General features: G+C 41.6%; 1 protein-coding gene across 1 annotated transcript; it reads right to left on the reverse strand.

Moving 5' to 3' along the window:
* Positions 1 to 503: 503 nt before the first annotated feature.
* On the reverse strand, positions 504 to 19,993 carry LOC148012082 (E3 ubiquitin-protein ligase WAV3-like). Its single transcript, XM_087669590.1, has 2 exons — positions 18,631 to 19,993; positions 504 to 2,866 (listed from the first exon to the last, which is right to left on the reverse strand). The coding sequence occupies exons 1-2, from the start codon at positions 18,964 to 18,966 to the stop codon at positions 785 to 787; spliced, it is 2,418 nt and encodes an 805-aa protein (XP_087525716.1). The 5' UTR covers positions 18,967 to 19,993; the 3' UTR covers positions 504 to 784.
* Between the last annotated feature and the right edge of the window lie 278 nt (positions 19,994 to 20,271).

Consider the following 20,271-nt stretch of genomic DNA (forward strand, 5'->3'; position numbering starts at 1 on the left):
TAGACTCATCACATGTTATGTTAGGGACCACAGTGAGAAAGCATAAAAAACAAAGATCTGCTATAAGCAATAAGAGAAGCTGATTAAAGGAGATGTTGACCAAAACTCCATAAAATTGAATGTAGAGGTTTGAGGGCACCCAACCATAGCCTCCATTTTTACTTTTCCAAGCTCGTCCATCATCTCCTTAAAATTTCGAAAGGCAAAAGCTTTCTAACAAGCTGTAAATAGATGCATCAAGTGCCTTGAAAATGTGTCATGCGGTGGCTGGTTGTCAATTTTCCTCATTCCACTCCAGTTTTCCCTGTTTTTAAATTCCAAAGTATGCCATTCAGTATTCTGTGTGCGCTATAGTTGTTTTAAGTGCGCCATTCAACATTATGCACACACTTTACTTCCCTATGAGATGTTGAATCCACTTTCAAAATTACTTCCTGAAAGATGCAACTTGCAATTAGACAACTTTATCATCTTACTGATAGCAATTGTTTCAGACTCAAAAGAGAGAGAAGAAAGAAATTTGTATTAACACCTACAAAAGGCAAATTGGCCTATGAGACAAATAGAAAAACTGAGAGACAGAGAGATGCAATAAATTGATCTTAAATTGATCTGCTCCTGATGCCTTAACCATTGGTGCACTGGCCAATTCAAGGGAGCAAGTGAGCAAAGAAATGATTAATGACTTCATCATAAGAATGAACAGGAATAGTAGCCAGATCCACAAACATCATACACTCAGCAAACCAATCCAAGAGAATGTTTGGGAGTAAGGCTTAAAGCTTCAAGATGGCTGCCTGCCACCTGACCTTATGTTTTGACGGTTTGCTCTGGTGGCAGCATTGGGAAACGCCCCTGGAGCACACAGCTCTGATGAGGATAAGATTTGCGATTGCAAAATCATGTCTACCATGGATGGAGTTTGATAATCATGACTATGACTGTCCAAAGTATCATGCCTCGTTGTGGCTCTTTGCCTCAAATGAGAGCTCTGAGCTGAAAGAAGGTATGCCCTGCCAGAGCGCTCATAGGTCTGCCTGCTTGCCATTCTAAATTGAATCTCTCTTAGCTCGGCATCCAAAACACTGCAGAGCTGATCTCCAGCCAATGCAGAAGGAGAGTTGCCCAGTGCTGTTTTAGCATGCTGTAACTTAGACTGGGCAGCGGCAATGTCTCCTTGGTCTGCTAGGGACCTGGCTTCAGTAATTGCTTCAGCGACATGCAATCTGTTGACTTGCCGATCAACATCAAGGCTCCTAGCTTGATGCTCCTTTTCCAAATTTTCTGGACGCTCAAGCCACAAATCATCTGCAAACTGTTGTTTAGTTTCTTTTGTGGCAGGATCGGTGTAGATGCAACCAGCTTGCAGCAAGGACAAAGAGACAACTGGCTGGGAATTAACAAGAGACGGAAGCCTTATAACCACCAAGGCATCTCTTTCCTCTTCAGCATAGAGATCTCCAAACTTAATAATGCCATGCCTTCCATTGTCCAAAATGCTGCTATTATAGCTGCCAGCACAGACATTGTTGATTAGCACACCAGGTGCAGAGCAAGACACTGTTGCCTGTAAATCCTGAACCACCACACTCAGCAGACCACCAATACACTGTGCAAAAGCATCTTGTATTATCCTCTCAGTCTGAATAAATGAAAAAGTACCACCAGATGCCTCTGCTATGGTGTGCATGGTAGCAGCATCATGATCAGCTCCAAATCCAAAAGTGTGCACAGGAATCTGTACCTGCCCATGGTGACCACTGTGGCGAATTGATGCGGGAACCATCCATCGAGAACCCATCGATCCTTGTGTGGCTAAGAATGGATGTTGTCTTTGAGAGTTCAAACTAAAGGTATCTTGTCCATCTGAAAGAAGAATAATAGCACTAACTGGATTGCGTTGTTGGCGATCTGCCAAGACTTTTGCACCTTTATTTAGTCCTGATGATATATTGGTTCCTCCAGTAGCAATCAATGTCTCAATGGCCTGTATTACTTCTTGGCGTCCCTCCTCTGACATCCTTCTTAAAGGGAATATGCGTCTGGCAATAGATGAAAATACTACAACAGAGAGACGGTCAGCCGGACCAAGATTGGATACTACAAAGTGCATTGCTTGTTTGAGAAGCCCCAACTTAGTCCCTGCCATACTGCCACTAATGTCAAGCACAGTTACAAGGTCCAGTGGTGCTGCTCGTGCACTAGGACCAAGGAGGTTACCATCAGTCCTCTCTGTTGCTGTTCTTGCATTGGCTGAAGGGGCCTTCAAATGCAGTAGCAATGTGAAACTATCATGGGATTCATAGGCTGGCACAGCAGGGAGCTCAGGGACCAGCTTTAAAACCAAACCTTCCCCTTCACCCAATGTCTGAGCACTCAGTTCCTCTGGTCCATAGTCCCTGCTGCTTGAACCATCTCTCCTTTCAACATTCACACCCCCATCATTAGCGCTGTGATTGAAAGGTTCATCATCATCATATGTGTTTGGTTCAGCTGGATAGCTTTGATGTCTATTGCCCTGGGAAATGTTCTGGCCAATATTATGCAGTACTGAATCAGGTCTGTGCACCTCTTCTGAGAAATGAGATCCAACTTCCCTCCCCCCATGCTGCACCACCAAGTTACGTCCAAGAGAGAAGAAACCCCTTGTGTGAGATCCCCGCATTTCCTTGTCACTTTTGTATCCGTCCATTGGAGCCTGCCAGGGTACTTCTCGCCAATTGGCCCGGCACACAGGACAAACCAAGTTTCCATGCCTCACATTAGAAGCAATACAAGAAAAATGGAAGATGTGGGAGCATTCTGCTGTAAAGAGAGCATGACCACGGCCCGGTTTCATGGTTTCCAGACATATTGAACATGTACTCTGTAAAACAACAAGCCTATCATCCAGCAGAAAATATATGTGGATACCTAAAGTACTAAGTGTACAGATGTTTTCTTCAGCATGACGAAGCAACATATTACAATGCATTGACAACACATTTGTGAAAAATCTCATGCAGTCCTTTTCAATGTGTGAAAAATCTCATGCAGTTCGCTCCTTCAGATGATAAATCTCAACAGATCTGCCTTAAACTCAGATTTTATATACAGAGAACTTGTAAATGCACACAACTCCAACAAAGAACTAACTGCTTAAACACAAAAAACACTCAAATTCCTCATAATATCACCCCAATACACAGGGAGTACCCCTCAGTACTGTTTCATCCTCTTGGTCTTTTTTAGGCAATAGGATTTGCTTTAGTTTTGCATTATCCTGACATAGCATGGTTATAAGGTGATGTTCAATGTCGATGAACTTTGAAGCAAACAAAGACGCATTTCATGATCACATTTGTGTCATTTATCTATCTAATTTGTGTTCACATGTCATGCATAACTTCTGTATAGGGGGTTTTTGTAGATGGCACTATCCTTGCCTGGCCTCAACCCTGCATTTGCTTGCTGTGACTTGTTTTTCTGCTAGCATGCATATTGGAGTCTTCTGCTGGCTAGAAGTTGCAGGCTAGTGTTGCACATGCTTTGACAGGTATGTGTTGGAGAAGTATGTTCTAATACATTGCTAGTAATTGGCCAAGGGGGTATAACTCAGGTGTCAACCTTTAATCTAGGTCCTACGTGTCCTTGATCTAGTACTGGGACTGGCATAAGTGTTGGAGTCTCTTTAATCTAGGTCCTACGTGTCCTTGATCTAGTACTGGGACTGGCATAAGTGTTGGAGTCTGTCATTTTACAAGGCCACAGCACCCAAAGCCTCAATAGTGTCGGAGTCCGTCATTTCAAAAGGTCACAGAACCCAAAGCCTAACTTATGGCAGTCTCTTCATAGTCTATTTGATAGTAGCCTGACCCTATTTGTCGTAATTCGTCCCACCTTTGCAATAACAGGAGGGTGCATAGCAATTTCTTCTGTGAAAAGAGAGAGCCAGAGCAGTGTGTGAGCTAGCACTCTACCATTTTGAGTTTCATAGTGAACTCTTATTCCAGTAGTCTTGTGTTTCCATTTACAATTTATGTTTCATTCTTTCATGTTTCACCTGCTGGCTTAACCATCTCCTGCAATGTGATTCACCAGCTATAGGTTGACACTTGTCGCACCTGTTTGATACATTCTGGTGACAAATGTTGCTACAATGTTAACTTGGACAGTCCTTTGCATTCAACACTCTCAACATGGCCAGCACCTAGAGTCCCTTCAGGCATGTGTTGACATTGTCGGCAACTACTATATGTGATTTACTTGGCTATACTGTTGTGTATTTCTTCCATATTGACGGTGAATGCTGCTTGTATCCAAGTTTGGCATTACACCTGAAGACACATTTGGCATGGTGGTAGCAGCTATCTTTGCATTATTTTCCTTTATCTTACAGCTCAGTTCTCCAAGGTCTTTTTAGAGTTATTCTCTTGTGCTTGAGTGCTAGGATTTGTCTTTTGCATTGCTATCTCCACAATCTCTTGAGCATATGTGTATCATCACTTGTTTATGCTATCCCAAAAAGGTACTACTTCGGAGATAAAGTGATGTAACTACAGTAAAAAGCCAAGGCATGACATCACTTAATGTCGTAAGAGCATTGCTTTAGAGAAGATAGAGTCCATTCTTGCTGTCACCAACGAGACAATCAGCTTCACAAAACATAAGGATTATACAATGTTAATCTAGTGTCTACATCTGAGGATCCAAAGCTAGGAGGCTGCTCCACATAGATCTCCTCCTTCAAGTCGCCGTTCAAGAAGGCCAACTTCACATCCAACTGAAAGACGAGCCATCTCCTACCCCCAGCCAAGGCAAGAACAACACGAATCATCCACCAATGCGGAAGCATGGAACCAAGCTGAGAGAGTAGGGTGAACACAAAGAGGAGAGAGAGAGAGAGATAGAAGAACAAGAAGATCTGTTGTATGAAGTATACTGAATACAAAGGAATGCAGATATGTACACGAGCGCAGTCTGTATGACTTTGTATCTCGACCTTGACAATGTCTCCTTGCTGGACACCTTGAAGTCTACTGCAACCTGCCCGATCTCTTCCCTAAAATCTACAACTGCAAGTGCAGAGGAGTGTGCTGGTGTCAGGCTATTTATAGCCTGCTGAAAAAACAAAAAAATTGTCAGGTCGGCAGCTGATTTTAATGCAGCGAATTGTACTACAAACTGGCCGATTGGACTGCCACGTGGCAGTCCGTCTAACATGGCACTGGCAGATGGTAAACCTACTCCACACACCCAAAACACTCTCGAAAGATTGCCCGGATGGAAAAATACATATATACAGCCTAACTAAGGAAAATGCATGTCCAAGGGATGACAATCTCTAACATACCAAAGACACACCAATGCAATGGTAGGCATTTACCAAAGGTACAAGGATATAGATGGGAGTCAATTTTTCGTCCCTAATCATGCATAGCAAGAGAGACCACAAGATGTTGGGTGTAAAGTTCTCTTGTGAAACCGCCTTCCTTCTCGGATAGGGTGGTTTAACCTGATTAAGCACTTAATTACAGCAATTAGCAAATGAACATAAACTGAAATTCTCACTTTACCTTCATAAACTTGGATAGTGGACACCCTATTGGCCCCAAAACTGGCGCCCCTTTCGGTATTTCTTTAATTTCAATTGCTGATGGATAAATTACAAGCCGAGATTTCATGATCTCCTTGGCTAATTCAAAAGCCTCTTGCTGTTCCAATAATCAGCAAAGCATTCGGGCAAATTGCCCCTTGATTTTCACCCAGGACTTGCTCTAATGGAACCCCAACTGGTCAAATGCTGCCCCAAATTCACAACAGATGGGCTGGCATCTGAAATCCTCACAATTCCATGAATTTCCGGTGCTGATTTCAGTGTACAATGCCTTTCACTGATGGCACGAGTCCCAAGGTGGCTGCTAAACCCTAATTACTGCTGTAATTTAGGGTTTACAGCAGTAAACTCTCTACTGTCCACCAAATTTGGCTGTACTCTGCTACCCATGGTTGAGGATTGCTGAGAATACTTGAGCATAGACTGGAGGAGATGAGAGAATGTTGTAGAAAGAGAGAAAATCAGCTGAAATGTATCTTTTGATTCGTAGCTCTGATGACAAATCTGATGGCACCAACAGCTTCAAAAGGGGGGGTAAAACACCAGCTCAACTGGCGAGCCCTCCTCTCCTACCGCCGCCTCTCTTGAGGCGGAAGAGAAAACCTGCTGCCCCCTGTCCTGTCGCGGCGCACGATCAGTCATCATCGCCACTCAGAGCCAAATCTGATCACCTCCTCTCCCTCCACCAAGCTCCGAATGGCTGCTATTCAGCTTCCACCACCCTCCAACAGCCTTCTCCCTAGTTGCATGGGAAAGTTTTGCCAAGTGGCAGCCTTCCTAACGCATTTTCAGCCATTAAATTAATTTTTCATAATTAATTAATTCTGAAAATTAATTTCAACCCTTTTGACCTTGCCCAAAATTAAACATGCCCATCTGTAATGAAATTGGCTAGGCCATTTGCAACTTGGAGTGGTTCCCAACCTCTGTTGAACCTTAGACTAGCATTAATTAATTAATTAATGCTAGTCCCTAGTGTCACCACTAACACTTAATGGCCAAACAATTGTCCTAGGGTCCAACCTGGCACGAACTGACCACCAAAACCCAGTTGGCATAACTTAACACAACTTTTGCCTTTAACACCCACTGCATCCTCGGGGTCCTTGAACCGTTCCCATGAAATAACTGCCATGTGCATCACATGTGCTAAACAACCTTGCACATTTGATTAGTAACTTAATCAAATGTTACTAGCAAGATTAAAGCATCTCAAAATTTCACGTCCCATGAAATAACTACCATGTGCATCACATGTGCTAAACAACCTTGCACATTTGATTAGTAACTTAATCAAATGTTACTAGCAAGATTAAAGCATCTCAAAATTTCACGTCCCCGTGACACCTTGTCTCCATGTAAAGTTATACAAGTGTGAACACACCCTTATTTGTATCCTAACATATAAATACATTTTATTATTTGTGTACCGTAACAAATCCAGTATACTCATATTGGGATTCACTCTCTCTCGCACTCAACATTGTTGCTCCACACCTAACTCACACTTCCATTGCGCACTCATCCCTTTAAACTGGTATCAGAGCTCCGGCTAAAGTGTGCACGCTTCTTGAAATTTAAGCATGTCAGATTCAACTTATTTGCGCGAAGAAACATTAGCTTCAAGCATGTGTGTGTGCTGGATAAGTAGGCAACAATTCCCAAGTTACAGATGACAATTCCCAAGTTGCAAGTGATTGTTCCCGGGTCAGTGTGGACCAAGCGACAGCTCACGGCAACTGGTTGCAATTGACACCAGACAATCAGCAAGACCCAGGCGACGGCTCGCGACAACACCCAACAGTCAGTCGACAGTTTGTTTGACTTTTTCTGTGACTTGACACACTTACATAGGTCCCCAATTCACGCGTGGAAGCATAGCAAAGAATTTTTCAAAAATTTCATGGCTGATATTGGGGCTATTTCCAAATTTGATGCTATTCATCCACAATAGTGACATTTGACCCTAAAATTGCAAAAATAGTACACATTGGCCTGAAATTTTTGGGGCTTTACATGAATTAGTGAAATTTCGCTCAGTTGAGGTAAATTTATTGACATTGGTGCACATTTGAACTTTAGAAATTGGGGCTTTTGCAAAATTTTGTGAAATTTTCTCGTTTTATGCTCTTGGGAACACGTATTAATGCAATTGGGGCAGATTGGTCAATGAAATTTGGGGCTTTTGCTGAAATTTATGGATTTTGGAAAAATTGATGTGTGTGATGCATTTTGGGACAATGCTGAAGCAATCTTAGTGATGTAAGCAATGAAATTCAAGTCTTTTATCTCCCACTTGTGAGAGTTTGGAGAAATTGCAGAGAATTCTTGGGTATTTTTGTGTATCAAAAATTGATTTGGGTAAATATGTATGCAGTATACATGTCAAGCAGCTCCTATTGAGTTGTTGTATTGCTGAATATTCATGGTATAGCAGTCTTAGAGATCATTTGCAGATCTGGGATTGTTGCAGATGTATTTTTGGTGCCATTGCTGAAGTGGGAGTCACTTGGCAGTGATGTATGCATGTCATGTATGCTGCAATTTCAGTTATATTTCTGAAAGTCATTCCCTCCACTGCTGTACTTGTATTTGGGCACTATCTGTAATACAATGAGACTAAATCTTGCTCTTATTTCCTGAAATTTTGGGCTGAAATTAGCTGAGTATTCAGCCTCTTATTTGCTGTCATAAATAACAGCATTGGTACTTGGCACTTTTGCTAACAAATGGCCACTAATGCTTTCAAGAGCAGTGATACTAAATCCCTCCTTGAAATCAAGAGGTTTGGTGGCGTTGGCTTTGATCTATGGAAGGATAGGATGCAAGGCATTCTGTTTCTCAAAGACAGTGATGATGCTCTCTTGGAAACTGAGCTTGCAGCTATGGCAAATGAGGATTGGGCTAGACTCAACAAGAAGGCCATTGCATACATTAAAATGGTTGTATCTGATGATGTGCTTACAAACATTAAGCGTCTTGATATAGCTTACAACGTATGGAAAAAGTTAACGGATACTTGTGAAAATACAACCCCAGTAAATCAAGTGCATCTCATGTGCAAACAACTTGTGAACATGGAGTTGGATGAGTCTAAGCCAGCATCTGAGCATTTGAGTGCTTTCACAGGGATTTTGAGTTAGTTGTTGCAAGACTCTAGTCTACAACCCTTCAATGATAAACTGAAAGCTATTTTCTCATTTATGAATTTACCTAATAGCTGGGAGGCTTTGATTGTTTCACTTAGCAACAACACTGCTTTAACCTTTGATGGTGTCAAAGGCTCTATCCTCGATGAGGAGATCAGAAGAAAATCTAGTGGAGAAAGCAGTGGTTCAATCTATCGTCTTAGAGGTAGGTCAGAGAAGAGGGGTAATGCAGCAAATAAAGGCAAAAGTAGAAGTAAAAGCAAGCGCAAACAACAAGATGTTACTTACTATCAATGTGGACGTAAAGGGCATAAAAAGCCCGAGTGCCGGTACTACAAGAAAGAGCAAGAAAGAAAGAACAACAAGGAAAGAAAAAGAAAGATGACAAGAAAGATAATGACACATCTCCCTCAAAAGAAGTTGCAAAGGCAAATGTTACATTCTCTGTTGTCATTGAAAAGCTCTCTGACATTGGAGAGATACTTGTTGCAACCTCATGCAATGTAGACACTATGGTAGCAGCAAGTGATATGCACATCTTGGATAGTGGACAGCAGTGCCTCTTTTCATGTTACTCCTTGGAGTCATTTTCTGAATACACTGCAGGTTGCCTAGACAAGGTTTACTTGGGTAATAACTATGCATGTGAGATAGAGGGTGTAGTACCATTCACTTGGTCCTTGAAAATGGTCAAGAGCTGATTCGCAGGATGTCAAACATGTACCTGGCATAAAGAAAAGTCTATTATCAGTTGGACAGCTTGATACAAGAGGGTATTTTACTACATTTGGTGGTGGATCTTGAAAATGATCAAGAGCTGATTCTACAGGATATCAAACATGTACCTGGCATAAAGAAAAGTCTATTGTCAGTTGGACAGCTTGATACAAGAGGGTATTTTACTACATTTGGTGGTGGATCTTGGAAGGTCCACAAGGGCTCTATGCTAATTGTTAAAGACAGTAGAAAGGGGACTCTGTACTATTTGCATTGTAAAGCATTACTTGGCAAGTTCTTGGCTGTGGCTGAAGTTCATTCACCGATGGAACTTTGGCACTAAAGACTTGGCCATATAACCTAAAAGGGCCTTCATATTCTCTCCTCTTTAGGGAGATCTGATGTAAAAGGCTTTGGTCTCAATTTTTGCAATGATTGCGTATATGGAAACCATGTGAAGTCTCCTTATTACTCTGGTGTCGTTAAGAAGTTCAATGCTCTTGATTTAATACACTCTGATGCGTGCACTATGCCTGCTATTTCATATGGGGGTGCATGTTACTTTATCACTTTTATTGATGATTTCAATAGAAAGTCATGGGTGTATGTATTAAAGAGCAAAAAGGAAGTGATGGATACCTTTAAAAGGATTCATGCTTTCGTTACCACACAGAGAGGACTTAAGTTAAAAGCTATAACGGATAATGGGGGTGAGTATGTTTCTAATGAGTTCAAAGAGTTTTGTGAGATACATGGCATCAAAAGGGAGTTGACAACTCCTTACAATCCTGCATCAAATGGCGTGGCTGAAAGATATAATCACACACTTTGTGAGAGAGTCAGATATATGCTATCCAAAGTTAATCTCCCACAGCAATTTTGGAAAGAGGCTCTTAAAGCTGCAATTTATGTATCCAATCGCTCTCCAAATCATGCATTGGAAAATGGCATTCCTAAAGAGGTTTGGTCTGGCAAACCTCCTTCATATGACCGTTTGCGTGTCTTTGGTTGTGATGCCTTTGTGCATGTATCTATAGAACAGAGGACAAAACTAGACATGAAATCCATTAAGAGTATCTTCATGGGATATGGAGATGAGGGAGAGATGAGTTATAGAATTTAGCTTCCTCAGGGCAAGATTGTACACAGCTGAAACGTAGTATTTAATGAGACAAAGTTGTTGAAACATGCTACACAAGGTGACCTTGACAAAAAGAAGGTCAAATTTCAACATGAACAGCCAGCCATTCAACAGCCATTAGCTAAAGATTTTGTTCTTTTTGATGCTGAAAATGAGTGGCAACCTATTGTGCTACAGCCAAAAGATAATGGACAGCAAATAGATGGACAGGATGGAATAGAACAGCAAGAAGAACATGCTGAGAACATGTTACAGCAGTAAGAAAATGCTGAAAATCAACAACCTGGTAATGATGTGTACATATCTGAGGATGTAGACGCATTGCCTCACAATACACATCATTGGGTAAGAAGGTCTACACGTGTCAGAAGGCGGCCACAAAGGTTTCAGCCATCTTTGGATTGCATTTTGTTGACTGACGAGGGTGAGCATCTGATATTTAGAGAGGCACAGTCGTGAAAACAAGAGAAAGTGGGAGCTTGCTATACAGGAAGAGATGGAGTCTCTGTATGCAAATAACACTTGGGAGCTTGTACCTTTACCCAAGGATAGAAAAGCTATCCCTAATAAATGGGTTCACAAAGTGAAATATATTGATGGGAAGCCCAAGTACAAGGCACGGTTGGTTGCTAACGGCTATACACAAAAGGAAGGTATAGACTTCCATGAAGTTTTTTCACCAATGGTGAAGATGACTACACTCCGAGTTTTGTTTGCTCTCACCACATCCTTGGATTTAGAGTTGGATCAAATGGATGTGAAGCCTTCTTTTCTTCATGGTGATCTGGATGAAGAGCTATACATGAAACAACCAAAATCCTTTGCCATTCCAAGGAAAGAGTATTTAGTTTGTAAGCTAAAATACAAATTATATGGGCTAAAACAAGCCCCTAGACAATGGTACAAAAAGTTTGATACCTTCATACTCAACCATGAATTTAAACGCAGTCATGCAAATCATTGCTTATACACTAAAAAGGCTAATGATGGAAGTCTTATAGTGATGGTCTTATATGTGGATAACAAGCTAATTGCAGGAAAGCATAAGAGTTCTTTGAATGCTCTGAAAAGGCAACTAAGTTCAGCCTTCTCTGTGAAAGATTTGGGGGCAGCTGAACACATTTTGGGCATGCGCATTAAAAGGGATAGAAGGCAGCACTTGTTTCTCTCACAAAATAAGTACATTAGCAAAGTACTTTGCTAATGTACTTGACAGCAAAGCACATTAGCAGATGTTCTCACTAAGAGTCTTACAAAGACTCAACATGAGCGTTGCATCCGATTAGTGGGAGTTGGTTAGCTTAAAGGTACCACTTCGGGCCTTTAAGTAGGAGATTGTTGGGTGTAAGGTCCCTTCATCTCCATGTAATGTTATACGGGTGTGAACACACCCTTATTTGTACCCTAACATATAAATACATTTTATTCTTTGTGTATCGTAACAAATCTAGTATACTCATTTTGGGATTCACTCTCTCTCACACTCAACATCGGTGCTCCACTCCTAACTCGCACTTCCATTCAGCACTCATCCCTTCATAGGATCTAGAGGAGCAACTATACTATTCAAGGAGGAGCTCCGTGATTGAGTACATGTCATACATAAAGATAACGAGGCACGATACCTATGGATCTAAGTATATAGAGATGGACTCAAAGAGTTATTCATAGAAGTTTGCTACTTTCCACACAAGAGATAAAACAAAAGAGTCCCTTTACATTCACTGTATGAGGATATTTTATAGTTTGCCAATATGGGAGACATATTGCTAGTCAATGATTTTAATGGATGCACAGGTACTCCCCAAAACAGTGATGACACACAATGCCATGTATCGAGAGATTGCCTTAGAGGATACGATGCAAAGATCACACAATGGCACCACAGGGACCATCTACCTAAGGAGGTTACTGGCAACGCTTCAGTTCCCTTGTGTTGTTCCGACTATCATCTACTGCAATAACCAAGTGCGATCGTACTACCTAGTAACCCCGTCATCACTCTACAAACAAGGCACGTTGTAGTACACTTTCACTTGACCAAACAACAAATTAAGCTAGGCACTATTCATCTAGAGTTTGTGTCTTCCAATGACGATTTTACAAGCATGTTGATCAAGGCAATCAATCAATCAATAAGCCGTTTTATAGTACCTGCTTCGCAAGATCGGCTTAGATACACCCTCCCCTATTGCTTTGGACAAACGGAGGGGAGGTTGACTCCCTCTAGCTTTCCCTTCTAGTTTGAGACGAGGCGGCTTTTTCCTTGATGATGACAAGGTGTTGCTTATAGATTCATTCAAACATTATGTATTTCCTTTGTACTTTATATCTTCATCTGCATCATCAGGATGATGACCATGATTGTAAAAGGATGCTTGGGCAAAGTACATAATTCCCTTGTGAGGACATTGTTCAAGTGGCACCATTGCATAGCATTTTGCGTGAGTATGACTGCCTGCATTGCCTCTTACATAACTCTAGCACATTGCCATTCTATTTTTTGTAAACATGCATCTGTGCACATTTATCCCTTTTTAGTCTTTGGAATGGTTGACTCTGTATCCACCATATTCACAACATTACACATGGCAATCTCCAAGGGCAGTCTCCCTTGCTTGCTTTGCTTGCTCAACTTGCCTTCTTTCTTCCTCTATCCCACATTCTACTTTTCTTCGCCATCGACATCCAATAGTAGTAGAGATAGCCTTGTTTGTTTTGCGAAGATCTTAGAGCTCACCATCCCTTATCATTCTTCCTTTGGGACACAGTTAGTCAATAGACCGAAAACTTATTTAAAACCCTCAATCATAAATCTTTTGAAAACCAAAACAAAAGCCCTCCCAAAAAGAAAAAGAAAAAGTCAATCCATTGTATTTCCATCTACCTTTGCAAGACTTAGTAGGCCATTGGGCAGCCGATACGCACCCTTTGCCTAATGCTCTCGCCTCTCTAGGGTAAACACTTGCGCTCCCTTGGTAAGATTACCATCACCTCTATAGTCTTGGTAGATCACTAGGCAACCAACGTGCATCCTTTGCCCAATATCCTAGTGCTTTGGGGTGGGACACTGAAACTAGACTTTCTCCTCGGATAAGGTGGTAAATAACCTGATTAAGAACTATTTACAGCAATAAACAAATTCACAAAATTGAAATGCACACTTTACTATATAATCTTGGACATTCGACACCCTGTTGGCCCTAAAACTGGCACCCCCTTTCAGTATTTATTTAACTTAATTGAAGAAGAAGTTGATGTACAATGGGATTCTCCCAATCCCTTTCGGTATTCCAACTCCCCTTGCTGTCCAAAATGACCAACAAGTCTTCAATCTGATTTGTCCCCTTGATTCGGGCAATCAATTTGCCTTCAACTGCTTTGATGGAGATGGAAAATGCCCCAAATTCATTGATTTGCTGGTCCCTCCACCTAAATTTGACTGAAAACAGCTTCAGCCCTATTGATTCCAAGTATTGGAGCTTCCAATTTCTAGCACACTTCCTAAGGCTGCTGCTAAACCCCAATTTCTGCTACAAATTAGGGTTTACAGCAGAGAAATCTGAAATTTCTCAACCTCTAGTGATCTCAATGCTGTAATCTTTGGAGCAAGGCTGTAGAAAAGTTGGGAGGTGAGAAAGAATATTGAGGAGAGAGAAAATTCAGACTTTCTTCGCAAAGAACTGAAGAAAATTTGTCATTTACTACTGTTGCTCTGTTTCAACAGCTTGTAGATGCAAAGAACTGAAGAAAATCAGTCATATACTACTGTTGCCCTATCTCAACAGCCTATAGATGTTGTCACCTACTGTTGATTGGTCTTCTCCTGCCCCTGGCTGCCTCAAAACAACCTCCAATGGCTGCAAATCAGACCAACAGTATCTCCTCCCTCTCTCTTGCAGGTTGAATACACTAAAATGCCTCTCTCCAGCCTCTAAAGACGTTTTTCAGTCTTGCATGGGCATTTTTGACAAGTGGCAGCCTTTCCAAATGGTTTTTCCAGCATTATCCATAATTAAATATTATTTTCAGTCTTTAAATACTGAAAATTAATCTAATAATTATTTCGGTGCTCTGAAAAATAATCTGACTGGCCAATAATTAAATTGGCTAGGCAACTTCCATTCCCAAGTGTCCCTGCACCATCTTTGACCATCAGGTTGGCGTTAAACACAATTAAATGCCACTTCTCTGTTGTCACCAACAAACACTTATGGGCAAATGAATGGCCTAGGCCAACAACTGGCACCAGATACCACGAAGTACCTGTGCGGTGCCTTTGATATCCCGTGATTTCTTCGGGTCCTGGACTCGTCAATTTACTCTAACCCTAATTACACCTCACATATGCAACATTCACTTAACCATGTGATTAAAAATTAATCCACATGTTAAGTGAGGTTTCAAAAATACATATCCTCATGACAGACACCTTGGGAAAACAAAGAGAAAAAAGGGCTTGGACTTGTTTGTAGTCCCTTTCTAGTTCTAGTTTTGGGCCTGAGAAGGGATGTTGAGCTAAAAATAGATTAGCTTTCATCAAACAGTCCCAAAAGTCAAATAAATTAATGAATTTAACCTTTTTATTTAAAACAAACGTGGTCCTAGACAGTTTATATGTCCCATATGCGAACCCTAATTTGGGAGGCCCAAAACTTTTTATAAATCGACAAGCTGCCCTCCCATTCAATCAATCTTGTTTTTGCAGATTGCATGTGCCAGAGCTTTGCTGCCCACACCCTATTCACAAAGGACATCACAGCTGAAACTGCCCCACATTGTCTACCATCATCCGGAGTCTATTTGCAGCCCTCTTCCTACCGATTTCTCTCCTTCTAGCTGTCGCTAGCTGTCCACCTTTACCTAGAGGCTGTGCTGCTGATTGCCTGGTGTCCACCTCGTGGCTGCATTTGCTGCACTGCAGGCTCCCTCTACTACTAGCAATTTCTTTCCATGCTGTGTTTTTGACAGCGTAGCTGTCGCTCTCACTGTTTGACCACATGTAGGCTGCATTTTGATCATATATGTTGTCTGCTGCACTGCTAGACTTCTCCTACTCCTACGTTTGTAAATTTTATTTGTCCTCTGTCACTAATCCAACTACCCACAACTGCGTTTGCTACTACCAAACGCCTTTGAAGGCTGCCTTCCTGCATTTTGGGATCCATTAAGAGTACTACACACTCTCTAGCTCATACTCTCTTCCCCACTCCTCGAGAAACGAGAGTTCGAGGGTCAGTATTCCTTCATTGCATAGTGTGTTTGCTACATGAGCATTGTATTCTATTCAAATTCATTCAGTTTCTTATTCTCTGTGTTCATTGTCTCTAACTTACCCTAACCCTAACTGTGATTGATTATCAATTTGTACTTTGTCGTATCATTGTGTTTGAGTTTTTGTGTTAGGGCATTTCTTCACAGTGTGTACCCAAACTGTGGGCTTTCAAATGCAACTAGCATTATGGTGTATGCCTCTCTCAAAAAACCAACCACCCTACCTCTCTATCCCCATGTCTCTCTTGAAACCACCTATTGTGAAGAAAAAGACCTTCTCAAAGCCTTGACTTATGTAAATCCACTTCTCCAAACTCTTTCATATGTCCCACTCTCTCCTTCATTCATGAACATGATTTAACTTGCTTATATGCCCCTCTCAAGAGTCAAAACCTTACTTTGTAGTATACATATTCCGTCTTCGTTTCTCCTATATTCTTTCACAACAAAGCTTCGAATCTTAAGTGGTAAAACCACACTCAACACTCCCAATTTACATGAACACAAACACAAGCCTACAGCAGGTGGGCCCAAGAGTTCTCCAATTCAATGAGTGGTGGGCACCTTTAGTCCTGCCCTGATAATGGCTGAAGAGTGGCAATGCCATAATTTTTTAAGCAACCATGTGCCTCAAACAGTGATTTGGTTCCAACCATGGTCTATGAGATGGGCTCACATTCGGAGAATATGGTTCAATTGGCATCATCATAGTTGTGGTGGTCAAAAGATACTTGAAAGGAACAACCTTCCAGTCGTATCAGACAGTCAATTTGTTACTATGCCATCAGCAGGTTCGATTTGGAAGTCCTTATTTTCCAAGCTTTCTTACTTCCTAAGTACATTGTGAGTAATCTGAAAATGGGAGGTTTCTTACTAATTATTCTAATTGGAAGCACCTAAGGCAATAAAACATACGTTATTGCTCTTTTACAGTTTCTAAATCCAGAAACCATTCTAACTCTTCCATGGCTTCTTCTCACATTTTCAACAGGCAGCATACATTTGAGTCACTGAATTTGCTGGTTGCCTGCATCTTGGCCATGGATGCAAAGGGCAACCAATGATAGAACTCACCCTAGAACTGTCCAACTCACTGAGTTGGTGGTTTTCTGGATTTTCGCCTTTGATGCCAAGAGCCAAAAAAGAAAAAAATCAAGAGCAGAAGATAGATATGAATACTGAAAACTGAAATATACAATGCACACCTGAAACATGCGCCTATACATCCAAGGGATGGGGAAAACACAACACACAATGGTGGCAATCCTGCTGCAAATGCAGTAAATTCACGATGACACGAAGGCTGGAACACTTGATCCAGGAAAAGTAGAAACTAGACCCTCATGGGCTAATTTACTTGCCTTAAGTTTGTTCATTTCTAAACTTTCTTTGCCATGCTTCTAGAAAGCAGTTGGGGGTAAGAACCAATAACGCACATATTTGGATCAGTGTAATTGGTATTAACATCTGATTTCGATGTTGCCAGCCTTTGAAGTTCCTAGACTTCACTGTTAGGCATAGAAAAGTGGAAGTTCAAAAGCTTGACTTATAACAAATTGGAGAATGAAAATTCAACAAATTTAGCCCGTGGCAGCCAGCATGGATTGAACTGCAGTTTGACTGTGCTCTAATGTCAAAATTTGCCATCTCATTATCTTCTCATGCTGAACATATAGCATTCTAGCACATGGTCCCCTTCCAATCATCTGAAGAATTTGTATAATGTCAGAATGAGGTCTTTGTGTCTACTAAATAGGTATTAGGAATGAGATCCTTATATAGTCAAGCCTCCCTTCACACAGCAAAAGCATGTGCTTCAACCACATGTGCCAAGCATCTTTAAAGGTTCATTAGCCCCACTTCTTGTTCTTCCAAAAGAAGGGGCTGCAAGTTTTCTCACGCCAAAATTTACAACAGTCATCTAGAGACGGCTCTACACGGTGCCTCAGCTGTACTGTGATTGCATAACTGTCAATGAAGAGACTTGGCATCATCATTTTCAACATTAGACTTCCAACTAATCATCATGAGATCAAAACATACATATGAATTGATGAGCTGCAGATTCTTGTTTTCCCTTGCAACTTTTTCTTGCTTCAAAGAGATTACACGTAAAGAAAGAGATTTAAGCAGGCCCAGCAAAATAACAACCACGTCTCACATTAATCTAGAAAAGGAAGCCATTCTTGATATAAATGAAGCAAACATGAAAAGGAAATTTGAATATTATGCAAAACTTCTGATTTAAAAGAGTTGCTTGGCTAAGATACTGGAAATGTTATTTAAACCTGGTTTGATTGAAGGAATTTCCTTCCTGAAGAAGTCATATAACTAATCTCGTTTCCAATAACAATTCCAACACAAACGGGAATAATAGAGACACACCCCCTCAAAGTACTTGACCCAACGAAAAGGAACAGTGATATCATTCAAACACTCAGGTGTGTCCCTATGCTAATCCAAGGCTTAATCTATGATGTGATGGAGAAGGAGAAGTACAACCACTGCATTCAAACCTCTCACAAAATAGCAGAATGTATCAAAACTTCAAACTAAACTAACACAAGTGCTGTTGCATCGATAACAGCAGAGTTGGGAACTGAGGTATGCTGCTTGAGCATGGGGAGGTATACCAAAGAGGGACTGTAAGTTTATAATATACTAAACAAACATGCAGAAATACCTGATGCGGTCTAAAATTAAGAGCACATCCTTAAAATTAGCAAGCAATCAACTAATGAATGGCACCATACTCGAGAAAGACGAAGGCTGTGGCGACCCAAGCTAAGAGTTGATGAGGCAGGGCGCTTGGACACGATTGGAGCAGAGAAAGAAGGTGGAAACTGTTGTTGGCCAGGTGCAGATGAGCTATCCAACTGCTGTTGGCCAAGTGCAGATGAGCTGTACGAGATTCCCACCACGGGGTCAGGTGCAGGCCCTTGTTGCGAAAGTGCATCTTGGTCGCAAGAAGATCCATTGGCAGCTGCACATGTATTGTGATCGTCATCGACGGGACCATCATCCGGGGGTGTGATTGCACAGATTTTCAATCCAAGCAACAGCTTCACTTTCCTCCACCTGTTGCCCATCTTCCTTGCAGTTGTTTTTCCTTGTTGTGTTGAAGAGCCAAGCAAAATATGTCAGGATGCTGCAGGGGAACAGCGAAGCTCAATATATCTGTCAGAATGCTAAAGGTTGGATCCAAAATGTTGAGAGGTTCCTTCACAAAAATATGACTAAGATGCCCTCAAATTCATGCGTGCCAGGACCACCTCTTCAACCCTCAAATTCATTAATGTCAGGACCACCTCCAATTCATGAATCTAGGATGTTTCTCCCCCAATTCCCTCAACATTGAACCTCGGTTAATTCATCAGTGTCGGGACTACCTCGTCAACCCTCAAATTCTTCAGTGTTGGGGCCACCTCCAATTCATCAATCTCGGATGTTTTTACCCAAATTCCTTTGACATTGAGCCTCAGTTTCCGGGCTGACTGAGAGAGGCCAGCACTAAGAGCCAGCGAAAATTTATGCAAAGAAGAGATGGAGCCAAGCCTAATATTGTCAGGATGCTGCAGATTAGGTCCAAGAAATTTGGTTGTTCCTTCACTCAAATATGGCCAATATATCCTCAAATTCAATCAATATCAGGACCACCTCCTGAACGTCTTGGATGTTTTCAACCCTAATTCCTTGACATTGAACCTGTCTAGCTTGAGATGCCAACACTTAGACACAGCAAAGATACTCCAGAGAAGAGATGAAGCCATTGAAACTCCTCTGCGTGGAGTTTATTGACGCAGTCAAGATCGAATGCTTCTTCTCTTTCAGTTTGACTGGCACATTTACAGAAAGTCTTCCTTCAACGTGCCCTTTTGCTGCCGCTATGGCCGCACTAGGGCACAATAATGCACGGGCAAAAGATGGGGGAAATGGGGCCCTATTGGAGTCTCAGGTGCGGCGACGTCGTCATCGGTGCCTCGAATTTCCTCATCAGGGTGGGATGATCACAGGCAAAGACCTCTCTCTCTCTCTGACTCTGTCATGTCTGTGTGATCACTGTGACTAAATGTCTGATGATAAACGTGAGCGACAGCATAATGGGTTGTCTGACAAAGTCATCATGAGAATCCAATGGTGGCCAATGGCTACTACGCTAGGATAGCTGACTCGAGAGGAGGTGCTCCGGTGAAAAATGCTGTCACCGGGATTCGAACCTGCAACCTAGGCGCATCACCCAGCCGGCCTTTTTTTTTTTCCTTTTCCTTTTTTTTTTGGTGAGAGAGAGAGAGAGAGAGAGAGAGAGCTTAGAACTAGTTCACAACTTTAGAGTATTATATTTAAAATGTCATTATTAAAAGGTTCAATGCATATTGCACAGCCAACTTTCATAG

This window comes from Lygodium microphyllum, chromosome 27 (assembly GCF_053477565.2).
Source record: "Lygodium microphyllum isolate KBCC chromosome 27, Lygodium_microphyllum_v1.1.10, whole genome shotgun sequence".
In the NCBI taxonomy this organism is placed as follows: domain Eukaryota; kingdom Viridiplantae; phylum Streptophyta; class Polypodiopsida; order Schizaeales; family Lygodiaceae; genus Lygodium; species Lygodium microphyllum.

Bases quoted from the DNA above. Each gene is read 5' to 3' on its own strand.
- LOC148012082 (XM_087669590.1), bottom strand. From the start codon at position 18,966: ATGGGCAACAGGTGGAGGAAAGTGAAGCTGTTGCTTGGATTGAAAATC. The intron at 2,867-18,630 runs GTATGGTGCCAT...GTTGTTTTACAG, and splicing joins ACAGCCTTCGTCTTTCTCGA to AGTACATGTTCAATATGTCT.